The sequence below is a fragment of the Bufo gargarizans genome, chromosome 8 (genome assembly GCF_014858855.1).
Source record: "Bufo gargarizans isolate SCDJY-AF-19 chromosome 8, ASM1485885v1, whole genome shotgun sequence".
NCBI lineage: Eukaryota > Metazoa > Chordata > Amphibia > Anura > Bufonidae > Bufo > Bufo gargarizans.
The window spans coordinates 44,533,709-44,561,190 of NC_058087.1; the positions used below are offsets into that span (position 1 = coordinate 44,533,709).

The window sequence follows — 27,482 nt, forward strand, 5'->3', positions numbered from 1 at the left end:
AATAGCATTCTGACTACAGAATACATAGTATAATAGTGCTGGAAGGGTTAAAAAAAATAAAAAAGTTAACTCACCTTATCCTCTTGTTCGCGTAGTTCGTTCCCGGTCTGCTAGCTGTGTGCTTGGGCTAAAGGACCTTTGATGACGTCAGATCACATGCTCCATCACCATGGTGATGGACCATGTGATTGGAGCATGTGATCTGACGTCACCACAGGTCATTCAGCCCAAGCACACAGCTAGCAGACCGGGAACGAACTACGCGAACAAGAGGATAAGGTGAGTTAACTTTTTTATTTTTTTAACCCTTCCAGCACTATTATACTATGTATTCTGTAGTCAGAATGCTATTATTTTCCCTTATAACCATGTTATAAGGGAAAATAATACAATCTTCAGAACATCAATCCCAAGCCCGAACTTCTGTGAAGAAGTTCGGGTTTGGGTACCAAACATGCGCGATTTTTCTCACGCGAGTGTTTTGCACTCGCGCGGGAAAATTGCGCATTTTCCCGCAACGCACCCGGCTCTTATCCGGGCAAAAAATATGACGCCCGTGTGAAAGAGGCCTTAAACTTTTTAAGACTGGATGTTCCTAGAAAAGAAGGCGATCTGCAGGAGAACAGCATAATAGAACTATTCTATTTACTGTAGCTTTCGGAGCACCCACTGAAATCAGACCCATCTCCTCAGTATGTAAAGATCTTAACGACTATGCACACCTTTAGGGACAATTTTTTTAATCATTGCATTTTACCAATTTGGGGCTAAAAAATCATTTTTTCAGTTGGTCTTTATTATAAAATATTGAGCCGTTCTGTCACAAAGGGTTAACAGTTTTTCAAGCTGTCTGCATCCTAATTTCCGTTTCACTTTGTGCCTAATAACCCATATCTGTAAATTACTAAGAGGTCATAAACACTTATTTAAGGCACATTCTTATCAGTAAGATAAGGATTGAGCTTTAATGAGTGTTTATAATGTCAGAGAGCAGAGATAAGGAGCCTGTCTGCTCCCCAAATTACGAAAAAGTGAGAAAATCCACAGGCTGCTACTACAGCATCTCAGCTACATACAGGATTCTATATTTTTAATAAAGACCAATTGAGACTGTGCCACCTCTACAAGAGAGAAAACTCACCACTACCTCTTTAAACATCTGATCGGCGGGAGTGGTGGGAGTCGGAACCCTACTGATCTGCCATTGATGACCTATCCTATCGGACAGGCATTCCGAGAACTGTGGCAGGCTGTTCTCTGCTGGAACATTTTAGCCCTAGTGTCAAACTAGCCTAACTATAGTAATTCTGTTTTGGCAACTCTGCTGTAATTTTTTCCTTTTTTTTTTTTTAACAATTCAAATTTTATAGAATTTTTAAAACATAACAGACATATATATATATACAATGTTCAGTGCTCTCAACATAGTACAATGGGTTACAATTTTATACTTTTTAACTCGCTTTCTTACACTCTACAGTCGCTATATCTACTACAATTTATTTAGTACATAAGTAACATACATACCCGTCATACTCCTGGAGTTCACATTCTGTAAGTAACGCAAGGGCATGTCCTTTATAATTACTTTCTATAAAGAGAGAAAATAAGACAATATTGAGATGTATTTGTACACCGCTCTAACACATGTCATAACTGTGAATGCGATTCATGGTTTTGTAAAATGTCAACATCCTAAAGGGAACCTGTCATGTTGAACATGGCGTCTGATCTGCAGGCAGCTTGTTATAGAGCACACCGATATACAGTTTTGTGGTAAAAGCTTCAATATACTTTAAATGTATTAATTGAAATTACTGACCACTCTGTACTTAGGAGTCATCACTACTCAGTGATTGACAGATTTCCTACTAGAAGGGCAGTAATAGTAATAGCTGTTAACCACTATTAGGCCCAGAATGACCAGAGGGTTAGATTACAGGTTTTACTGAATCATTATCCACAAGTCTATACATCACTCTGCTCAGCTCTTCCTGCTCTATAACATGCTGCCCACAGATCGGACTGTTATTGAAAATGACAGTTCCCTTTAAAAAAAAATAAAAAAATACGTCAAATGATTCCAACATCTGCAAGTCACATTGAAAAAATTTGCAAGCCTTCCTGACAAGATTGGTTTAGTACTCCATAAGTACTGGAGCATCTGTCCCTATAATTATACAATGTGGTCTTCTTCTGTTGCTCCTCTTAAAAATTTATCAACAAAATGGGTTTTGTACATTAGACAACCCCATAAAAAGCAACTCTTAGACTCTGAAATCTGAACCTTTTCTATTTTAGAATATAAATTATTATTCCCCTTACAAATTTCTGAATAAACTGACATCTTGGGCCCAGATTTACTAATCCTGTAGAAGGCATAAGCTAAGACGGGCCGTCTTTACCTGCACCATATCTATCACAGGGGCTCAGGCAGGGTGGACACTTTTTTCTGACTTTATACCAACTATTGGCTGGCTTACTTTGAGACATTTTTATCCCAGAATTGGCACAAAATTGAGCATCTTAGGTCTGCCCCCTTCCCTGTGAAGCCCCACCCCTTCCTGCTAAGCCCCACCCATGTAAAGCATGTCGGTAAAAGTGTAGAAACCCTAGATACGCTCACTAAACCACTTTTTTTGTTAGACATATTAGCAAAACTGGGCCTGGGCGTTACCATTTCCCTTGTCAAAGGGGTGTGCCCTTCCAGAAATTGATAATGTCAACACTGAGTGGACAGTGTCAGACTGTGTAGGGACACGTCCATTTGACAAGAGGAATGATTACACTCAGTGGTCAATTTATTAGCAAATTTCTTGACGGCTTAACCAAGGAACAGCACAACAAAGAGTTATAGGAAAATATTATCCAGAATTGGTATTACAGAATGGGAATACACTTATTTACTATAATAGACATGTCAGGGGAGGAGACAGGACCTCTTTACATTAATAACATGAGTTCCATATTTGTATTAAGCATGTAGTAGTCTTAGCTATATAATTTATTAATATGTGGTGAGGCCATGTACTGATCTCATGGATTGAGGCCACCAGGGGTGACATGTGGATGGTAAAAAGCATATAGACTCCCTTCCTGTTATTCTTTTTAGCTACATGTACTAGTGCATGAAATGTAATAATAGTAATAATAAAATCGGGGGCACGTGACCACCATCCATGCCAGAAGTTTACATGACTTGAATGAAATGCCGCGAAGACACTGGTGGACATACAGAGCCAGAATCCAGCATCAGGGTGCAGGTAAGTATGCTTCCCTTGACAAGAACAACTAGGTGTGACGTGGAGTTAGTTCAAAAACATATGGAAGCTGGACAACTCCTTTAACCCCTTAAGGACCAGGCTCATTTTCACCTTAAGGACCAGGCCATTTTTTGCAAATCTGACCAGTGTCACTTTAAGTGCTGATAACTTTAAAACACTTTGACTTATCCAGGCCATTCTGAGATTGTTTTTTCGTCACATATTGTACTTCATGACACTGGTAAAATAAAGTCAAAAAAATTAATTTTTTTGCATAATAAAATACCTAATTTACCAAAAATTTTGAAAAATTAGCAAATTTCAAAGTTTCAGTTTCTCTACTTCTGTAATACATAGTAATACCCCCAAAAATTGTGATGACTTAACATTCCCCATATGTCTACTTCATGTTTGAATTATTTTGGGAATGATATTTTATTTTTTGGGGATGTTACAAGGCTTAGAAGTTTAGAAGCAAATCTTGAAATTTTTCAGAAATTTACAAAAACCCAATTTTTAGGGACCACTACAGCTCTGAAGTCACTTTGCGAGGCTTACATAATAGAAACCGCCCAAAAATGACCCCATTCTATAAACTACACCCCTCAAGGTATTCAAAACTGATTTTACAAACTCCGTTAACCCTTTAGGTGTTGCACAACAGTTATTGGCAAATGGGGATGAAATTTGAGAATTTCATTTTTTTGCCTAATTTTCCATTTTAACCCATTTTTTCCACTAACAAAGCAAGGGTTAACAGCCAAACAAGACTGTATCTTTATTGCCCTGACTCTGCCGTTTACAGAAACACCCCATATGTGGCCAAAAAACTACTGTACGGCCACACAGCGGGGCGTAGAGTGAAAGGTGCGCCGTATGGTTTTTGGAAGCCAGATTTTGCTGGACAGTTTTTTTGACACCATGTCCCATTTGAAGCCCCCTGATGCACCCCTAGAGTAGAAACTCCATAAAAGTGACCCCATCTAAGAAACTACACCCCTCAAGGTATTCAAAACTGATTTTACAAACTTCGTTAACCCTTTAGGTGTTGCACAAGAGTTATTGGCAGATGGGAATGAAATTTGAGAATTTCATTTTTTTGCCTAATTTTCCATTTTAACCCATTTTTTCCACTAACAAAGCAAGGGTTAACAGCCAAACAAGACTGTATCTTTATTGCCCTGACTCTGCCGTTTACAGAAACACCCCATATGTGGCCGTAAACTACTGTACGGCCACACAGCGGGGCGTAGAGTGAAAGGTGCGCCGTATGGTTTTTGGAAGCCAGATTTTACTGGACAGTTTTTTGGACACCATGTCCCATTTGAAGCCCCCTGATGCACCCCTAGAGTAGAAACTCCATAAAAGTGACCCCATCTAAGAAACTACACCCCTCAAGGTATTCAAAACTGATTTTACAAACTTCGTTAACCCTTTAGGTGTTGCACAAGATTTAATGGAAAATAGAGATACAATTTCAAAATTTCACTTTTTTGGCAGATTTTCCATTTTAATTTTTTTTTTCCAGTTACAAAGCAAGGGTTAACAGCCAAACAAAACTCATTATTTATGGCCCTGATTCGGTAGTTTACAGAAACACCCCATATGTGGTCGTAAACTACTGTACGGCCACACAGCGGGGCGTAGAGTGAAAGGTGCGCCGTATGGTTTTTGGAAGCCAGATTTTGCTGGACTGTTTTTTTGACACCATGTCCCATTTGAAGCCCCCCTGATGCACCCCTAGAGTAGAAACTCCAAAAAGGTGACCCCATTTTAGAAAGTACGGAATAGGGTGGCAGTATTGTTGGTACTAGTTTAGGGTACATATGATTTTTTATTGCTCTATATTACACTTTTTGTGCGGCAAGGTAACAAGAAATAGCTTTTTTGGCACGTGTTTTTTTTTTTGTTATTTACAACATTCATCTGACAGGTTAGATCATGTGGTAATTTTATAGAGCAGGTTGTCACGGACGCGGCGATACCTAATATGTATACAATTTTTTTTTATTTATGTAAGTTTTATACAATAACTTTTTTTAAAACCAAAAAATTGTTTAGTGTCTCCATAGTCTAAGAGCCATAGTTTTTTCAGTTTTTGGGCGATTATCTTGAGTAGGGTCTAATTTTTTGCGGGATGAGATGACGGTTTGATTGGCACTATTTTGGGGTGCATATGACTTTTTGATAGCTTGCTATTACACTTTTTGTGACGTAAGATGGCAAAAAATAGCTTTTTTTACACCGTTTTTTTTTTTTTTTTTTTACGGTGGTCATCTGAGGGGTTAGGTCATGTGATATTTTTATAGAGCCGGTCGATACGGACGTGGCGATACCTAATATGTATACTTAATTTTTATTTATGTAAGTTTTACACAATGATTTTATTTTTGAAACAAAAAAAAATCATGTTTTAGTGTTTCCATAGTCTAAGAGCCATAGTTTTTTCAGTTTTTGGGCGATTATCTTGAGTAGGGTCTAATTTTTTGCGGGATGAGATGACGGTTTGATTGGTACTATTTTGGCGTACATGCGACTTTTTTGATCACTTTTATTACCTTTTTTGGGAAGTAAGGTGGGCAAAATTTCAATTTTCTCATATTTTTTTTTTTTTTTTTTATGGTGTTCACCGTGCGGGGAAAGTAACATGACCGTTTTATAGATCAGGTCGTTACGGACGCGGCGATACCTAATATGTGTAGTGTATTTTATTTTTTACATTTTTATTCAGTGATAAATGTTTTTTTTTTATCTTAACTTTTTTCACTTTTTTTTTTTATTTTTTTGACCCAGACCCACTTGGTTCTTGAAGATCCAGTGGGTCTGATGTCTGTATAATACAGTACAGAACCTATATAGGGTTCTGCACTGTATTTTACTTACACTGAACAGATCTATGCTTTCAGCATAGATCTGTTCAGCACCATGGACAGCAGGACGCCTGAGCAGGCGTCCTGTTGCCATGGGAACCTTCCCCGTCTGCTCAGTTATGGTCAGAACTGCGCAGACGGGGAAGGGTAAGGACGGGGCTTTGGGGGGGCTGTCTGGGGGCTCTCTCTCTCTCCATCGGGGGGGCTGCAAAGGCACAGCAGCCCCCCGATCGGAGAGGGAGGGAGCTCCCTGCACTGTTAACCTTTTCCATACAGCGGTCCATACGGACCGCTGTATGGAAAGGGTTAAACGGCTGACATCGCATCAACGATGTCAGCCGTTTATACCAGGGTGCCAGCACTACCCACTAGAAACCAACGATTATTCAAGGGGAGGCGGGCGGGGGATCGCGATCCCGCCTGCCGCACCGCCCGCCTCCCGCAACGCCCCCACCGCCTGCGACACCCCCCCCTGCACCACCCGCCGCCATGAAATCGTGCAGGGGTGCAGGGGGAAGGTGAAATCTTGATTTTAGGCACTCTGAAGTTTCTGATCCCCGCGGTCAGGGACCGCGGGGATCAGAAACTGCAAAAAGCGCAGCAAACCGCAGGTCTGAATTGACCTGCGGTTTGCTGCGATCGCCGACACGGGGGGGTCAAATGACCCCCCCCCCTGCGTTGTTACGGGATGCCGGCTGAATGATTTCAGCCGAAATCCCGTTCCGATTAACCCCCGCGGCGCCGGAATTCAGATTTTAAGTCAGGACGTACCGGTACGTCCTCGGTCCTTAAGGACTCGGGAAATAGGGCGTACCGGTACGTCCTCGGTCCTTAAGGGGTTAAAGGAGGTCATCCAATTCAAAAAATGTCCCCCACAATGATCCTATAGATCATACTTACCCCGCTCCCGACACCTGCATCACTCCGGATTCCGGCAAGGCCACCGCTGCATCTACCCAGTGACAGGCGGTGCAGCCAATATAGGGCCATGACTGTGACCAGCCTCCCTAGCATCACAGATGACATCAGCCATAATGCTAGAGAGGCTGGTCACGGTCGTGGCCTGGTATGATTTATAGGAGGGGCCCGGGCATTGTTGGGGGCTGTTATGCTTCGGTGTGGGAGGGAAATACCACACCGAGCATAGGAGGGAAGGGGGGGAACAGGGAATCAGGCCTGAGAACTAGGGAAGGAAGATGGACACCTCCTAGTGAAAACCCTAACCAAAATCCTGACTGACTACCAGTATGAACTGACCCCAAAGATAGGTGAGTTCATATGCAGGAATACCTAGAGTCCTATCAAGCCCTATAAGACCCTGGTACTAATGGCAGGGACGAGACTACCTGTTCCTCCAAAAGAAAGGACGAACAGGAGTCTACTTCAGGCCTAATACAAACAATAGGGAAATGCAACACACAGAACCCAAACAAAATACAAAAGGGAAAGGAAATACTTGACTTCAAAGGAACAAGGGCAGGACCAGGAACGCAGCCGAGATCCAACCACAATCTATCCAAAGTTCCAAACAGAAGGTATAAACCGCACAGCATTGTTGGAGAAGCAACTATAAATAGATAAGGTAAAATGACCCTAATAGCTACACCTGGGGAAAGAAGGTGTTGCGAGCACCAGAAACAACACTGACGTCATTTGATCCAAACGGAAAACATGTCAGATCCAACCACGTGTTGCCAGTCTCACCGATCTCCTGCCACCTGTCACGGGACAGGGGCATTTTTAGAATTGGATAACCCCTTTAAGGGAGTACAATTTGGGCAATCTATGAGTTAAAACGGTTCATTGACTATTAGCAGATTACAAAGTGGGACCCCCAATGATCAGCTGGAATTTGTGGGGGAAACCGGCACTAAGTGTTCAATTTCCCTACAGCACCATCACAGGGGAGGTGAAGTATTGCATTCTACTTATTCATATCAAGAGGTTGCATATAATGCAGGACAGAACAGGTTCTCCAGGGTGAGAGATATTTTTTGTAAAAGAAGGAGATCCTGAACAGAGGATCTCCCTCTATTAACTCAGAATTCTCTAATGAGGATTTTGAAAATGGATTTTCCAGACTGGACAATCCTTAAATGGAGTTGCTTTCCAAATCATGCTTTCCCAGTCCCTTCCTGATCTTTCTTCGCTCAGCTCCAATCAAATTGACCAGATGTGGTGAGTCAGCCTCATGGATGTCACCAGGGATTGTCTGTATCATTCATGTGTCAATATGACAGGTCAGTGCTGGACTTGGATAACCAGAGAACCAACTCATCTGTTAGACAACTACTCCAATGAGACTTTAAAGGCAAAACTACAGATATTCTGCAAAGCTACAGTGTTAGGGTCCATTCACACGTCCGTTTTTTCTTTCCTGATCTGTTCCGTTTTTTGCGGAACAGATCAGGACCAGATCTGGACCCATTCATTTTCAATGGGTCCTGGAAAAAAATCGGACAGCACAATGTGTGCTGTCCGTTTCCGTTGTTCCGTTCCGCATGTCCGTTTAAATATAAAACATGTCCTATTCTTTTCCGCAAAATTCGGATCCTGGTACAATACAAAGTCAATGGATCCGCAAAAAACGGAAGACATTCGGATGTCATTCCGTATGTCTTCCGTTTTTTGCGGAATCCGTTCCTGGAAACACATAGCAAATTTTAATTTTTATTTTTTTATTTTTATTTTTCCAATTTTTTTTCAAAGAAATCCAAACAACTTTATTTGATTATTGAATGTATACATGTTTCCGTTTTTTGCGGATCCGCAAAAAACGGATGACATACGGAAACATTTTCAGGAACAACGGATCCGCAAAAAACTGACTGAAATTCGGATTATAGAAAAATACTGACGTGTGAATGTAGCCTAACAGTCAGCAGAGTGACCACAACCATAGCTATCCAGATTCTGCTGCAGGTGAGGGACTACGGCTCAGACAACCATCATCTAGATCACAGCCAGACCAGGCCAACTCAAAAAAGCCTGCATTACACAGTGGACACCTAGAGTGCCAGCTCTTAGCTGTTAGCCAGAAGTTCACGAGATGAGCAAGATAGAATACCAGAGGTATCATCATCTGTAACTTTGCCAGCCACCATACTTCATCATCTGGGGAGACAAATTGCACTATGTATAAACTACTGCTGGATGTAGTTCTATTTTGCACATCATGACATAATCATCTCTTCAGGGCCACTAACACTCCTTTACTCTGCACTGGCTACTCGGGGGCTTTCTTGCCATTACTGAAAGCAGCGTCACTCACTCTGGATCTTCTACCCAGACTTACATTTATGTGCTTAAACCAATGAAAAGGCCACTACACGTGATGCAACTTCATTCCCTAATTTATAGGGTTTTCTGGGCATTTTGTCTTGTTACAGTATGGTGCTAACCTATGCAGGGAAGCTCTTTTATATAGCACTTGCCTTCCCTCACTCCCCTGATGCGGACCCTTCTCTTCCTGTTCAGCTGTGTTGACTATAATGCAGCCGAACAGGAAAAGAAGTGGCCACATCCGGTTGGGACCTGGGCAGAAGTGGCCACAGCATGCGTCAGTGCAGAGGAGACCGCGGCATCGGGGGAGCAAGGGAGGATAAATGCTATGTGAACGGACTTCCCTCCACAGGTTAGCACCATATGGTAATTAGATTAAATGCCCAGAGAAACCCTTTAATGATTTGTCAAATGGGCATTATTTAGGCAACTGTCTGGCAGTGCTATTTGGACACTTTATTAATATGTTATTTGATTACTTTATGACTGCATTAGGTTGCTTTCACAAATGGATCATCAAAAACGCTTCCATCTAGATATACAACCCGCAGAATCCGTTATGAACGGATCCGGTTGTATTTTCTTTAAAATAGCCTTGATGGATCCGTTTTCTACTTTGTCTGAGAAAATGGATCCGGCACCACTGACTTACATTGTGTTTCATGACAGATCTGTCTTGCTCCGCATCCCATGCCGGACAGAAAAACATTGCTTGCAGCGTTTTTCTGTCCGGCATGGGAACGCAACCAAACAGAATGGAATGCATTTTGGAGCACTCCGTTCCCTTCAGTTCAGTTTTGTCCCCATTGACAATGAATGGGGACAAAACAGAAGCGTTTTTCTCTGGCATGGAGATCCTCTGCTGGATCTCAATACCGGAAAGGAAAAACGCAGATGTGAAAGTAGCTTTATTTGGTCACCACGTGGCAAATGATGAAGGGGGAAATCATTAGATGGTTCTGAACAGGGTCCCAACCAACAGTACCCTTCTCTTTATAAAGTAGTAAAATAGAAAGAAATCTCTGCCTCAGGTAAGATGATTAACATAAAAAATACAATAAATTATATACTAATGATTAGAAAACATTAGAAATTGAAAGGTCAGAAATGAACAATGATCAGCATTATTTATAACCCTGGCAAAAAGCAGATACACTCAAATAAGAAATATTTAAAAAAGCCAAATACCAGTAACAATGCAACAAAGCTCAAAAAGAAGGGTGGCACGACAACATACCAGAATACATACCCTCTAGAGGAAATGAATCTGTCACTCCACATTGTCATCTTAGCCTCTCGTGATGCCCTGTGCAGCATCTAAAATGCCAGAGCAAAACCGAAAAGCCAAGCTGCAGATGGCAGAGAGAAGCGCAACCACGTTTAGCATTTTCTAGGGCAGCAATGCCAGAAGAGACTCCACAGCTGTAACCAACCATCAAAGATTCCTCTTGACTGACATGACACTTACAGATGGATGTTTTGTGTAAGAATGTGCATCGTTACATGCAAGATTACATCAATCTTTCATGGTTGTCTGTTTTTGGTTGAGGTCTGGTAAAGAATGGGTTACGGGGCGCTTTGGTATTCTAGACGGGGTGATATGGTAATTTGACTTGAAAAATGAATACATGTATAATAAAACTGGGACAGGTCGTTAAAGACAATTAGACATTTTATAGTAAAACAGCTTCAAAACTCATACCTAGTAATATTTACTCATTTGTATCTGTTTTGCCTAAATTTGGTGGGGATTTTAAAACATTTACGGACAGGGCAGATAATATAATTTTATTTTATTTTTTTCACTTAAGCTAGTTTGACACTATTGTCAGACATCTTAATCTATCTCCGGCAGGCTGTTCCAGTAGGGAGCAGCATATCGGAGGTGTCTGGATCCGGTAATGCCGGGCGTTACCTGATACCCGCCGGCCCATTTACTATAATGGGGACCGATGGAGATCCAGCCGCAAACTGACAAACATGCCAAGAATCGTCCAGACTAAAATAGGGCCAGAAAGCATGGCGGCAGCAGAGAGATCCTGTAGGTCTAAAAGCGCTAGTGTAAAACTAGCCTTACTTTATATAGTGACAACATATTCCGCAGCGCTTCACAGACATTATCATCATTTGCTGTCCCCAATGGGGCTCACAATCTAGATTCCCTATCAGGATGTCTTTGGAGTGTAGATGTTGTCCTTGGTTGGATTGTAGAAATAAAAGTATAAAAAAGCCTTTGTTACGTTGCGTTTCTTTTTGGTGCGTCGCGAGTTCCAATAGTGAAGTGGGTAATGTTCACATCTATCAAAGCGTTTCTGTAAATGGACCGCGCTGCTCCAGGACAAAGCTGAAAATCCTCCCTTCCAGATCTCACAGAGATTTCATGGACATGGGTAAGCGATCAGTTCACTCAGATTCACCTTTCCTTTGGAAACCTTATGAAAAATCAAGGTGCCACAGATAGTGAAGTACAATCACAAAAGTTCCAACTACAAGGTTTTATTGTACTTACAAGATGGATATGGTAACAGGCAGTATGTACAAAACATTCACACGACCCGGGTTTCGCTTTAGAAAGCTTTGGCAGGGGTATCTCCTCCGCCTACCTAGAGGCGATCTTTATATACCTGCCGGTGGTAAGTTACCACACCTCCTTAAAATCATCATAGCCCTTTCGGCTCATTATAAAAATAAAACTCAATAAGGTACATAAAATACATTCATAAAATACATATCACAAACATACTGGTTTACTGGATATCACAAACAATTCTAGACTAGACCGGAATAATTGCATCCGATCGAATATCATGCGATCACATCCGGAATAAATCGCATCCGATCGCATAACATTAGCGCCAATATTCTTCTCATTAATACACTGACATATCTGGACTGATCGCTTCCGATCACATAGCATAGCATAATCGCATAACTTTCTTGTAATTAACCCTAACATTCTCATGGTAAATGTGCACACATATCTGCATCGGATAGCATGCTCTTCTCATTATCTCCACTCCCCACCCCCCATAAAGCTCAATATCTAACAAATACTACAGGCACGCCTCCTAGAGGCTGTCCCTTCATTTCTAAATAGCTGGACATATCACCACCCACCTGCATAGTTAGTTGCAACCCCTAGTCGATTCGACATAGGACCGCCCTCCTTCATTCATTGATGTACTACGTGCCATGCCTCACATGGTCCAATCCCACCAATAGGGATAGCAAGGATTCACATGACTCTTTCCAGCCAGTGATAGTCTCACATCATAGGACCGCCCTCCAATAGTAGTTTACACATCGTGGGACCATCCTCCTTCATTCATGGATGGCCCCTCGTCCAATCCCACGAGATGCTCCCCCACCACTGGTGACGTACATCTCTTAGGGACACCTCCGTCCATCCACGAATGACTGAGCAAGTCCCAAACCGCATGATTTCCTACAATCGGATGTGATCACTCTCACAATACTCCCACAGATCTTCACATGGCCCACGCAGGGGCTACAGAAAATTCTCTCAGGGGAGACAGGGTTTCAAATCAAATTCCACATTCATCCCTTTTGGTTGTAATGAATACATCTTGTAGATCCATTCAACCTCCCTCCTATTAATCCGCTCAATGGAGTGCCCTCCCCGCCAATGTGGTTTGACCAGCTCAATCCCTGAAAATGACAGGCCACTAGGGTCTTTCTGATGTTTACTTTTAAAATGCATCGAGACACTATGTGTCTCAAGTCCCTTTCTGATGTTTCGAAAATGTTCCCGAATCCTCACTTTCAATTTTCGCATGGTTCGGCCTACATACTGGAGGCCACACGGGCACTCCAGCATGTAGACCACCCCTACGCTCTCACAGATGATGGAGCCCTTTATTCTATAATCCTGATCCTTTTGGTTGGAATGTACAGTCTGAATATCCCTCTTTCTTTTTTCTCTCTTCCTATTACGACACGGCAGACCAGGTGAATTTATTCCCTTTTCTAGCACCCTCAGAGTACGAGGAACTATGCACCAGTTTAGTCCGTAAACTTGGTGCTTTTCTAAAAATAACATTTGGATGCTCTGGGATATCCTTCCCAAGTACTGGGTCATTTTTTAAGGTGGACCAATTCTTTCTTATTATGTTTTTAATGATTCCAGCCTGGACATTATACTGTGTAAGGAAGGAGAATCTGAAGTCTTTCTTTGTTTTTGCCAAAGCTCCTTCTCCTACATTTTCTCTCTCTACTTCTTCCCTACATTTCTCTAAATCCTCTCTACAGTAGCCTTTCTCCAGAAACTGTTCACTAATAACCTCACTTTGCGCTCTAAAATCATCATCCTTTGTGCAATTACGGTGGACCCTTTTCAGTTGCCCCTTGGGTATGTTCTTCAACCAAGGGGTGTGGTGGCAACTAGAGGTGTCTATGTTGCCATTAACATCAGTTTCCTTTAAGAACGTTTTTGTCTTCAAATAATTATCCTCCAGGAAGATAGTCAAGGAAGTTAATATTGCTTTTGCTGACTGTACTTGTAAAGGAGAGGTTCCATTGATTAATATTCAGGTTGTTAATAAAATCTAGGAGACCCTGTCTCTCTCTCCCCTCCACACAATCAGACAGTCGTCAATGAACCTCTTCCAGATTGTAAGTTCACCAAAAGCCGTTACTCTATTCAAAATGGGGCTGATGTTTTCTTTTTGCCACGCCCCCATAAAAATATTTGCGAAACTGGGGGCGAATTTGGATTGATTACAACCAAAAGGGATGAATGTGGAATTTGATTTGAAACCCTGTCTCACCTGAGAGAATTTTCTGTAGCCCCTGCGTGGGCCATGTGAAGATCTGAGTATTGTGAGAGTGATCGTATCCGATTGTAGGAAATCATGCGGTTTGGGACTTGCTCAGTCATTCGTGGATGGAGGGAGGTGTCCCTAGGAGATGTACATCACCAGTGGTGGGGGAGCATCTCGTGGGATTGGACGAGGGGCCATCCATGAATGAAGGAGGACGGTCCCACGATGTGTAAACTACTATTGGAGGGTGGTCCTATGATGTGTGAGACTATCACTGGCTGGAAAGAGTCATGTGAATCCTTGATATCCCTATTGGTGGGATTGGACCATGTGAGGCATGGCACGTAGTACATCAATGAATGAAGGCGGGCGGTCCTATGTCGAATCGACTAGGGGTTGCAACTAACTATGCAGGTGGGTGGTGATATGTCCAGCTATTTAGAAATGAAGGGACAGCCTCTAGGAGGCGTGCCTGTAGTATTGGTTAGATATTGAGCTTTATGGGGGGTGGGGAGTGGAGATAATGAGAAGAGCATGCTATCCAATGCGATCACTCCAGATATGTGTGCACATTTACCATGAGAATGTAAGGGTTAATTATGAGAAAGTTATGCGATTATGCTATGCTATGTGATCGGAAGCTATTAGTCCAGATATGTCAGTGTATGAGAAGAATATTGGCGCTAATGTTATGCGATCGGATGCGATTATTCCGGTCTAGTTTAGAATTGGTTGGATTGGAACCTAGGACCTCAGCGCTGCAAGTCCAGTATACATAGTATAGTGATCCAGTGGGGGTCTGTGATCAACACAGAGGTCAAACAAATTGAAATGCCTGTGTCACGCCGCCAGATAGGAAGGGAGTAGGTGCCCCCACTGTCTGCCACCCACGCCTCTGTCCCTACCTACTTGCACTTGCCCGTCCTAGGTAACAGAGCGCAACTGGGCAGCGGTCCCTGACCTCAATAACTGCGAAGAGACAGAGATGGAATAGCGGGCGGAGCGGTGACCCAGTAAAAGACCAAGCTAGGTCAAGAGGGCGGCTGGCAAGGCCGGGGTTCCAACACAGAGGTAGAGTCTACACAGGGAGAAAGAACAAGACGAGTCCGAATGCAAGCCATAGGGTCAAAAACCAGGAGATAGCATCAGTACACAGGAGTGGACAAAGACAGGTCAGGTCACAAGCCGAAGGTCAAGCCAAGAGGTCACGTCAGGAACTAGAAGCAGGCAGTAGCGGGTCAAAAAACAGGCACGGGTCAATATCCAGATTAGCGCAGGGAACACGATAGCAATAGCCTTAAAGAGGGCCTTTCACTAGAATATAAACATCTAAACTAACTATACAGACGTGGAGAGCGGCTCCCAGGGATCTCCCTGCACTTACTGTTATACCTGGGCGCCGCTCCGTTCTCCCGGTATAGCCTCCGGTATCTTCTGAGTTAGGCTCCACCCAGGGGAACCTGCTGGCGTCTCCTTCTCTCATGCTGTAGCGCTGGCCAATCGCAGCGCTCAGCTCATAGCCTGAGAGGCTTTTTTTCTCTCAGGCTATGAGCTGAGTGCTGCGATTGGCCAGCGCTACAGCATGGGAAAATGAGACGCCGGCAGGTTCCCCTGGGTGGAGCCTAACTCAGAAGATACCGGAGGCTATACCGGGAGAACGGAGCGGCGCCCAGGTATAACAGTAAGTGCAGGGAGATCCCTGGGCGCCACTCTCTATGTCTGTATAGTTAGTTTAGATGTTTTATTCTAGTGAAAGGTCCTATTTAAGACACAATCACAGGCAACCTGTCGCCAGCAGGTTGCCTGTTTATATACTGAATGGCAGGGGTCATGTGACGTGGCCAGTGCCACATGACCTCCCACCATGACTGCAGCCGACCGCCGAGTGCCCAGCTCAGCGCTCAGCCCCCTGCCCATCACCATGGGAACGGGGGACGCCGGCCGCACGCTTCCTCTTTGTGCGCTCCGCCCACCGTTACCCCAGCAACAAGGAAGCCAAGCCGCTCCCCGCCACAGCAGGACGCAGAGTGCGTGCCTGCCTCCGTGTCAGACCTGGGCGCCGGCGGTGCAGGAGAGGCGAAGGTTCAGAATGCTGTAAAAAATAAAATAAAAATAAATCATACTCGCTTCACCGGCAGGGGATAGTATGATTTATTTATTTATTTTTTGCAGCGTTTTGGTCCTTTTTTTCAATATTTGTTCTGGGTCAGACAACCCCTTTAAAAGGGTTTTCCAAGATTTTTTTTTTACTGATGACAGGTCATCGGTATCTGATCGGTGGCGGTCCAACACCTGGGACCCCCGCAATCAGCTGTTTTGAGAAGGCAGTGGCACTCCTGTGAGCACCACAGCCTTCTTGCAGCTCACCAAGCACAGCGCCGTACATTGAATAGCAGATGTGCTTGGTATTGCAGCTGAGCCTCATTCACTTAAATGGGGCTGAGCCGTGCCTAGGCCATGTGACTGATGAATGTCACCGGCTTCTCCAACAGCTGATCGGCGGGGGTCCCGGGTGTCGGACCCTAACCAATGACCTATCCTGAGCTTACCATGGAGTCAACTTTTGCACAGGAGAAGAATTGTCTCAGACGACAATGACTTCTCTAAAAGAACAGATGAGATGTGTAGCAAATTTATAGAAAGAGGTTACCCTAGGAAACTTCTGAGGAGAACACGGGAGAAGGTTATGTTGCTTGATAGGGAGTCCACGCTCGACCGATCATCTTGCAATGAAACAGGGGAGAGAATTCCATTTGTATCTGTATATGGACAGGATAATGGAGATATTGCCAGGATTTTGAGGAAGGATTGGCATATTTTGCAGAAGGGATTGCCTGAGATTAAAGAATTTAAGGTTCCTCCAATGATGGCATACAAAATAAATACTAATCTACGTGATAAATTGGTTAAGACGGCTGTTGGAGAGCCACGTGAGAGTGGACAAATGTATTTGGCCCCTAGGAAGAACGGCAATTTTCCATGTCTGTCCTGTTGCAATTGCAGCAGTATCATGAAAGGGGATACGGTTTTGCATCCATATAGTGGCAAAAAAAAAATTATTAATGGATTTTTCACTTGTAGATCGAAATACGTTGTGTATATGATCCAGTGTCCCTGTAGTCTCATATACGTGGGCGAGACTACGATGGAGATCAGGGAACGGATCAATAAGCACAAGAGCACAATTAGGAAGAAGATGCTGGATAAACCAGTGGCGAGGCATTTCGTTGAGCGTGGACACTATCAATCAACTTCTGTTCCGGGTAATAGATGCAGTGGGGACACTCACAAGAGGGGGTGATAAGGACAAAATATTGAGGAAAAAAGAACTTAAATGGATATACACTCTAAGATCAATGCAGCCTTATGGACTCAATTTGGAGTTCAATGTTGCAGGGATCGATTAGAGTACTCCTCTATATACACATGTATATATTTTATACGATTTTGTATGTACATGTAATAATTGATTTTAATGTGTATTACTGTAATTTTTTTTTTTTACTGTACTTCATGACATTTGTTTTTGAATCTATAGTAGCTAATCGCACCATAGTGTGCCACAAGGGTCGCTCCAGCTGTGATTACTATACGGATTGTGCGTTTTTTCCCCATCTTTTTCCCTCTTTTGAGGGATCTGATTGCACTTAGTAACCAGTGGGTGCTGTGTCCTAGCCAACATGATGCGGCGTGACGTCAGGCGAGTGGGAGGAACGAGCTGTTTGCAACACACAGGTCAGATGACTACGATGACGTCTGGTGATGCGGAGGCATGAACATGTGATTGCGAATGAGATCTCGCCGATTCCCGCGATGCTAGACGCGCGCGCGATGTTGCCATGTACACACAGGACGCTTTGCAGCCAGACATGCGCAGTAGCGCTTGATGGACGCCAACATGCAGCTGGAATGTATTGTGACATGATTACTCCTTGGAGGTAAGAACTCGTAATATCTGATTGAGACTATTGGTGAAAACAGTCCCACTGATATTTCAAGATTACCAAAGCTCAAAGTGGCCCACAAGTGAGAAATGTGGGGAAATATCCTTATTTAAAAATTAACTTTTATACGATATACATTAAAATATACACCTAGGATGTATCACAAAAACAAAACATGTAGTAAAGGGGTACTGTGGTGTCAACCCCACTGCTGGCAGGAAGGGAAAAGATACTTCTTGACACTAAAGCGCCTGTATATGCGCTCAAAATGTAACCAACCAACATACACACAAACAACATATATTGGGGTTCATCAATGAATAACCCACTTCTGGTAGAGCAAGGAAAAGATGTCACTGCCGCGCCTGTGTGGACGCAGGCAGTCTTACCTTACCGACCAGGTGACTGGGATCAGCACAGCAGGGGACCAGGCCTGATGAAAAGGAGTATAGACAGGAGTTGTAGTCATGAAAATAGCGGTACTGTGCCCTATATCGCCCTATATTCTTGATAGGAATGGGGCCTATTTTCATGCTACCTGTCTATACAGAGCACTCGCCCTAGAAAGGGCGACCCCGTCCGGATGCCTGTCCCTAGTTAGGACCTGAACCCTAAGATAAAAAAGAACAAAAATAATAATTGCTGTAGTGACTACAAGCCTCCCGACGTGGCACGTTTCTGTCGTGTCGACTCCTCAGGGGGATTTAAAACTAGTAGAGACCAAAAAAGGGGCAGAAAACCGCTCTATAACCGCAGGTAGCAGTCTGGTATACACTGTGGTTAAGCGGCATCTTAGAACACTAGACTCAAACAATAATAAAGTTCAGAATCTAGGGGCAGGCATCCGTGGTGCTGGATCGCCATGCTGCAGAGGAATAAATGCTTCTCCGCTTTTCAGTGTGGGAGGATAAGATGGTCCTCAGTCTGGTGGTGTCCCTATCATTCAGGGGGTTCTTCAACCTATGCCAGCCACCCTGACACATACCTTGGTGAAGTTTAAATACATTCCCAGCGCGCCTCTTGTTGGGAGACCGCCCTGTCAGCACCTGCGCCGGCGTGTGACGTCACGCGCGTGCGCCTCGACGCGCAACACGTCGCCGCATGTACCACATGATTACGGCGGCCAATCAGGTCCGGAGGCGGAGGGGAATAGCGGTTACCCTGGAGACTGTCAACAGGAAGTAACTTCACAGTACATCTCTAGATAGAGGCGTCCGTGGCAACGCTGTGATAAGAAGTAACAGCAACATAGGGCCGATATTTCTTGCAAGATACCAGCAACATGATAATAATACAGGAAACTGGACATATTACCAGGTGTTTAACAAATGTTTGGGATAGATAGATATCGCATACATATACATATTGGCATGAGGAAGGGGATGCCTTCATAATCAGGGGTATGGACTCCAATACCGGAAATGTGAATTATCATTGCCAGTGTAGGCATCATCGCCACTATTGGAGATACTACCCCATTTTATATGAAGCACCCGAAATCCAGCCTTTCATTTAGGCCTAGGGGTGCAGATGTTTTAAGTTGAAAGATCCAGCGAGATTCCTGTTGCAGCAGGCACCTGTCCCAATTACCTCCTCTCACAGGTGGCTTGACCAAATCAAAACCCAGGAATTTCAGGGAAGGTTTTCCATTATGTACAGTGTGTACATGTTTCGAGATAGGGGTATCTCGTTTGTGAGAGATATCCCCTAGGTGCTCACCTATCCGCCTCCTGAATTCACGTATCGTTTTGCCCACATATTCAATCCCACATTCACACTGGATCCGATAGATGACCCCTCTGGATTTACAGTTAATGAAATGTGGGATTGAATATGTTTTCTGGGTGACATTGCTTACAAACGACTTGGTGACGTCTATGCGTTTGCATGCTATACAGTTCCCACATCTATAGCATCCCACACTCCTAGGTCGCAACCAGGTGGTTTTGGTGCGATCAGGTGCATAATGACTGTGCACGAGCTTGTCGCGTATGTTCGATCCTCTGCGATAGGTAATTTGGGGTTGATCACCCAGGACATCTTTCAAGTCGGGATCCATTTTGAGAATCTGCCAGTGGCGTCCCAAAATCTGCCTCACTTGTTTGGACCCCCTATCAAAATTGGCGATCATTCTCGTGACCCTAGTTGGCGGGAGAGATGGTTGATTAGATGTGAGCAATGGTCCTCTTGGTCTAGACAGGGCTGTCTGGTACGCCGATCTCAAAACATAGTCCGGGTATCCCCTGGACAAGAATCTACTCCTCATATCCGCTGCTTGATTGATAAAATCACGTTTATCAGAGCAATTACGTCTCAAACGTAAATATTGCCCCCTAGGAATTCCTGTCCTGAGTGGGAGAGGGTGATTGCTCTCCCACCTCAGGAGGGAATTCGTAGAGGTGGCCTTCCTATAAATCGATGTATCCAGCTCCCCCCTCCCATTCTTGGAGATTTTTATATCGAGAAAGGGCAAGGTGGTGGGATGGGACTCGCTAGTGAAGCGCATACCGATCTTGTTGTGATTCAGATACTGGACAAAGGCTTCAAAAGTCCCAAGGTCACCATTCCAGAGAATAAAAATGTCGTCGATGTATCGCGCCCACAGACCAATCTCATACGTCTCCAGGGCTTCATCCTCCTTAAATACGATGGTCTCCTCCCACCAGCCCAGGAACAGATTGGCATACGATGGGGCACAGGGGCTCCCCATCGCCGTACCCCTGAGCTGGTGGTAGGTCCTCCCATCAAAGGTGAAAAAGTTACGTGTAAGCGTAAACTCAAGCAGACGTAGGACAAATTGGCTGTGGGCGCGATACTGACAACCCCGGGATCGGAGAAAGTGTTCTACCGCGTTGAGACCCAGATTGTGTGGTATAGATGAATACAGAGCCTCAACGTCAATACTGGAAAGGAGACATGTATCTTCCAGTGTCAACCCCTCAAGACGCTTCAGGAGGTCTGTGGTGTCTCTAACATGGGAGGGGAGAGCCGTGACAAACGGTGCCAGTACCCGGTCGATATAAATACCCAAGTTCTGGTTAAGGTTGTCCACCCCCGATACAATAGGTCTCCCCTTTAGGGGGGTGACCCCCTTATGCACCTTGGGGAGGCTATAGAAGGTAGATTTCCGAGGGTACGGAGGGAACAGAAAGGCAAATTCGTCAGCGGAGATGATGTTCTTAGCTTTGGCTTCTTCCAAAATATTTTTAAGTTCACGCCTGTAGCCCTCAGTGGGGTCACTATGTAGTACTTCATACGTCCCTGAATCAGACAGTATATTCCTACACATATTCACATATTGCGCCGAGTCCATGACCACGACATTCCCCCCCTTGTCAGCGGGTTTAATAACGATTTGGTGGTCGTCAGCTAGTGATGAAATAGCGGTGGTCACAGACTCGGCGCAGTTAGAATAGTGTGTGGACACCTTGAGATCCTCAAGGTCTTTGGTAACCATGTTAAGGAATACATCTATACACGAAAGTTCATTCGCAGTTGGTGGCATCTTTGTACTCTTTACTTTTAAGTTGGTAAAAGGACCGTTGCCCAGAGGGTTATCCTCGTTGGAGTCTAGGGACTGCAGGACTTTTACATCCTTCAGTAGTCCCATAGGGATCCCTAACTCAAGGCATTGACGGCGGTCCATAAGTTTGAAATGTTTGTGCCACCTTAGTTTGCGAATGAATAGATTAACGTCTTTTACAGATGAAAATCTATCAAATTTTGGGGTGGGCACAAAGCTAAGACCTAGTTCGAGAGCCTTAATTTCCTCAGTGTTTAACACACGTGAGGAAAGATTAAGGACTTGTGGTCCCAAGACTAGTTCGGAGGTTTCTGTATGCGGTTGCGTAGCGGGTATTCTATGTTCTGGTTGAACTGGCCTAAAAAACGATTGTCCTGGCCTCTGTATGGGCCTCGACCTCTACCTCTCCTATACCTACCCCTATTAGGGTGTTGACCCACTTTAGGGGCAGTTTCTCTCTCAGAGTCGGATAGGTCAGTTTCAGTAGAAGATCTTTCAGAATTACTTGGTACCGTGTCTCTTCTTGTATTATTAAGAGAAGAATATATACGGTTTTCTTTAAAATCTGAAAGATCTCTAATAAACTGTCGATGTTTCCTTTCTTTAAGATGGTATTGGTATTTTTCTAGGGTAAGTTGGAGCTGCTTTTCTTTATTCTGGAATTCCGCCTCTTGCGAAAAAGTCTGTACTACCTCTGTATATTCTGTCAGTTTCTGACTAAGGGTGGCTAGGTTGGCTCTCTCCTCCTCCAGCAGAAGCCTCATCAACCTGAGGGAACTACTAGTAGCTTCCTGCTCCCACTTGGTCAGGAAGCCAGGATGTTGTCGTAGGCGAACCGCTGGGAGGAGAGAGATACGTAGCCCCCTAGGAACAATGTTATTTTTAATATAGTTATCTAAACTTTGCACCTCCCACCAGGACGTAATCTGTTCTTTATAGACCTGAGTAAGGTCTGAAAATGCGGTTTGAAAGGATGGTAGATACTTTTTTTGGGTGAACTGTTTGTCCGAAAATATATCCTTGGCCTCATGTAACCAGTTCTCTGCATCAAAACCTGTTGCCAGGAATCCTGCCATATCAGTAGGAAATGATAATATCTGATTGAGACTATTGGTGAAAACAGTCCCACTGATATTTCAAGATTACCAAAGCTCAAAGTGGCCCACAAGTGAGAAATGTGGGGAAATATCCTTATTTAAAAATTAACTTTTATACGATATACATTAAAATATACACCTAGGATGTATCACAAAAACAAAACATGTAGTAAAGGGGTACTGTGGTGTCAACCCCACTGCTGGCAGGAAGGGAAAAGATACTTCTTGACACTAAAGCGCCTGTATATGCGCTCAAAATGTAACCAACCAACATACACACAAACAACATATATTGGGGTTCATCAATGAATAACCCACTTCTGGTAGAGCAAGGAAAAGATGTCACTGCCGCGCCTGTGTGGACGCAGGCAGTCTTACCTTACCGACCAGGTGACTGGGATCAGCACAGCAGGGGACCAGGCCTGATGAAAAGGAGTATAGACAGGAGTTGTAGTCATGAAAATAGCGGTACTGTGCCCTATATCGCCCTATATTCTTGATAGGAATGGGGCCTATTTTCATGCTACCTGTCTATACAGAGCACTCGCCCTAGAAAGGGCGACCCCGTCCGGATGCCTGTCCCTAGTTAGGACCTGAACCCTAAGATAAAAAAGAACAAAAATAATAATTGCTGTAGTGACTACAAGCCTCCCGACGTGGCACGTTTCTGTCGTGTCGACTCCTCAGGGGGATTTAAAACTAGTAGAGACCAAAAAAGGGGCAGAAAACCGCTCTATAACCGCAGGTAGCAGTCTGGTATACACTGTGGTTAAGCGGCATCTTAGAACACTAGACTCAAACAATAATAAAGTTCAGAATCTAGGGGCAGGCATCCGTGGTGCTGGATCGCCATGCTGCAGAGGAATAAATGCTTCTCCGCTTTTCAGTGTGGGAGGATAAGATGGTCCTCAGTCTGGTGGTGTCCCTATCATTCAGGGGGTTCTTCAACCTATGCCAGCCACCCTGACACATACCTTGGTGAAGTTTAAATACATTCCCAGCGCGCCTCTTGTTGGGAGACCGCCCTGTCAGCACCTGCGCCGGCGTGTGACGTCACGCGCGTGCGCCTCGACGCGCAACACGTCGCCGCATGTACCACATGATTACGGCGGCCAATCAGGTCCGGAGGCGGAGGGGAATAGCGGTTACCCTGGAGACTGTCAACAGGAAGTAACTTCACAGTACATCTCTAGATAGAGGCGTCCGTGGCAACGCTGTGATAAGAAGTAACAGCAACATAGGGCCGATATTTCTTGCAAGATACCAGCAACATGATAATAATACAGGAAACTGGACATATTACCAGGTGTTTAACAAATGTTTGGGATAGATAGATATCGCATACATATACATATTGGCATGAGGAAGGGGATGCCTTCATAATCAGGGGTATGGACTCCAATACCGGAAATGTGAATTATCATTGCCAGTGTAGGCATCATCGCCACTATTGGAGATACTACCCCATTTTATATGAAGCACCCGAAATCCAGCCTTTCATTTAGGCCTAGGGGTGCAGATGTTTTAAGTTGAAAGATCCAGCGAGATTCCTGTTGCAGCAGGCACCTGTCCCAATTACCTCCTCTCACAGGTGGCTTGACCAAATCAAAACCCAGGAATTTCAGGGAAGGTTTTCCATTATGTACAGTGTGTACATGTTTCGAGATAGGGGTATCTCGTTTGTGAGAGATATCCCCTAGGTGCTCACCTATCCGCCTCCTGAATTCACGTATCGTTTTGCCCACATATTCAATCCCACATTCACACTGGATCCGATGGATGACCCCTCTGGATTTACAGTTAATGAAATGTGGGATTGAATATGTTTCAGAGGGGTCATCTATCGGATCCAGTGTGAATGTGGGATTGAATATGTGGGCAAAACGATACGTGAATTCAGGAGGCGGATAGGTGAGCACCTAGGGGATATCTCTCACAAACGAGATACCCCTATCTCGAAACATGTACACACTGTACATAATGGAAAACCTTCCCTGAAATTCCTGGGTTTTGATTTGGTCAAGCCACCTGTGAGAGGAGGTAATTGGGACAGGTGCCTGCTGCAACAGGAATCTCGCTGGATCTTTCAACTTAAAACATCTGCACCCCTAGGCCTAAATGAAAGGCTGGACTTCGGGTGCTTCATATAAAATGGGGTAGTATCTCCAATAGTGGCGATGATGCCTACACTGGCAATGATAATTCACATTTCCGGTATTGGAGTCCATACCCCTGATTATGAAGGCATCCCCTTCCTCATGCCAATATGTATATGTATGCGATATCTATCTATCCCAAACATTTGTTAAACACCTGGTAATATGTCCAGTTTCCTGTATTATTATCATGTTGCTGGTATCTTGCAAGAAATATCGGCCCTATGTTGCTGTTACTTCTTATCACAGCGTTGCCACGGACGCCTCTATCTAGAGATGTACTGTGAAGTTACTTCCTGTTGACAGTCTCCAGGGTAACCGCTATTCCCCTCCGCCTCCGGACCTGATTGGCCGCCGTAATCATGTGGTACATGCGGCGACGTGTTGCGCGTCGAGGCGCACGCGCGTGACGTCACACGCCGGCGCAGGTGCTGACAGGGCGGTCTCCCAACAAGAGGCGCGCTGGGAATGTATTTAAACTTCACCAAGGTATGTGTCAGGGTGGCTGGCATAGGTTGAAGAACCCCCTGAATGATAGGGACACCACCAGACTGAGGACCATCTTATCCTCCCACACTGAAAAGCGGAGAAGCATTTATTCCTCTGCAGCATGGCGATCCAGCACCACGGATGCCTGCCCCTAGATTCTGAACTTTATTATTGTTTGAGTCTAGTGTTCTAAGATGCCGCTTAACCACAGTGTATACCAGACTGCTACCTGCGGTTATAGAGCGGTTTTCTGCCCCTTTTTTGGTCTCTACTAGTTTTAAATCCCCCTGAGGAGTCGACACGACAGAAACGTGCCACGTCGGGAGGCTTGTAGTCACTACAGCAATTATTATTTTTGTTCTTTTTTATCTTAGGGTTCAGGTCCTAACTAGGGACAGGCATCCGGACGGGGTCGCCCTTTCTAGGGCGAGTGCTCTGTATAGACAGGTAGCATGAAAATAGGCCCCATTCCTATCAAGAATATAGGGCGATATAGGGCACAGTACCGCTATTTTCATGACTACAACTCCTGTCTATACTCCTTTTCATCAGGCCTGGTCCCCTGCTGTGCTGATCCCAGTCACCTGGTCGGTAAGGTAAGACTGCCTGCGTCCACACAGGCGCGGCAGTGACATCTTTTCCTTGCTCTACCAGAAGTGGGTTATTCATTGATGAACCCCAATATATGTTGTTTGTGTGTATGTTGGTTGGTTACATTTTGAGCGCATATACAGGCGCTTTAGTGTCAAGAAGTATCTTTTCCCTTCCTGCCAGCAGTGGGGTTGACACCACAGTACCCCTTTACTACATGTTTTGTTTTTGTGATACATCCTAGGTGTATATTTTAATGTATATCGTATAAAAGTTAATTTTTAAATAAGGATATTTCCCCACATTTCTCACTTGTGGGCCACTTTGAGCTTTGGTAATCTTGAAATATCAGTGGGACTGTTTTCACCAATAGTCTCAATCAGATATTATCATTTCCTACTGATATGGCAGGATTCCTGGCAACAGGTTTTGATGCAGAGAACTGGTTACATGAGGCCAAGGATATATTTTCGGACAAACAGTTCACCCAAAAAAAGTATCTACCATCCTTTCAAACCGCATTTTCAGACCTTACTCAGGTCTATAAAGAACAGATTACGTCCTGGTGGGAGGTGCAAAGTTTAGATAACTATATTAAAAATAACATTGTTCCTAGGGGGCTACGTATCTCTCTCCTCCCAGCGGTTCGCCTACGACAACATCCTGGCTTCCTGACCAAGTGGGAGCAGGAAGCTACTAGTAGTTCCCTCAGGTTGATGAGGCTTCTGCTGGAGGAGGAGAGAGCCAACCTAGCCACCCTTAGTCAGAAACTGACAGAATATACAGAGGTAGTACAGACTTTTTCGCAAGAGGCGGAATTCCAGAATAAAGAAAAGCAGCTCCAACTTACCCTAGAAAAATACCAATACCATCTTAAAGAAAGGAAACATCGACAGTTTATTAGAGATCTTTCAGATTTTAAAGAAAACCGTATATATTCTTCTCTTAATAATACAAGAAGAGACACGGTACCAAGTAATTCTGAAAGATCTTCTACTGAAACTGACCTATCCGACTCTGAGAGAGAAACTGCCCCTAAAGTGGGTCAACACCCTAATAGGGGTAGGTATAGGAGAGGTAGAGGTCGAGGCCCATACAGAGGCCAGGACAATCGTTTTTTAGGCCAGTTCAACCAGAACATAGAATACCCGCTACGCAACCGCATACAGAAACCTCCGAACTAGTCTTGGGACCACAAGTCCTTAATCTTTCCTCACGTGTGTTAAACACTGAGGAAATTAAGGCTCTCGAACTAGGTCTTAGCTTTGTGCCCACCCCAAAATTTGATAGATTTTCATCTGTAAAAGACGTTAATCTATTCATTCGCAAACTAAGGTGGCACAAACATTTCAAACTTATGGACCGCCGTCAATGCCTTGAGTTAGGGATCCCTATGGGACTACTGAAGGATGTAAAAGTCCTGCAGTCCCTAGACTCCAACGAGGATAACCCTCTGGGCAACGGTCCTTTTACCAACTTAAAAGTA

General features: G+C 44.2%; 1 protein-coding gene across 1 annotated transcript in view; it reads right to left on the minus strand.

The window, feature by feature from the left end:
* The window catches only part of CERKL (ceramide kinase like), a 160,097-nt gene that overhangs the window by 52,821 nt on the left and 79,794 nt on the right, over positions 1-27,482 (minus strand). Inside the window, exon 4 of the mRNA XM_044302594.1 lies at positions 1,528-1,591. Within this exon, the coding sequence (XP_044158529.1) occupies positions 1,528-1,591 (64 nt within the window). The remainder of the gene's footprint in view (positions 1-1,527; positions 1,592-27,482) is intronic.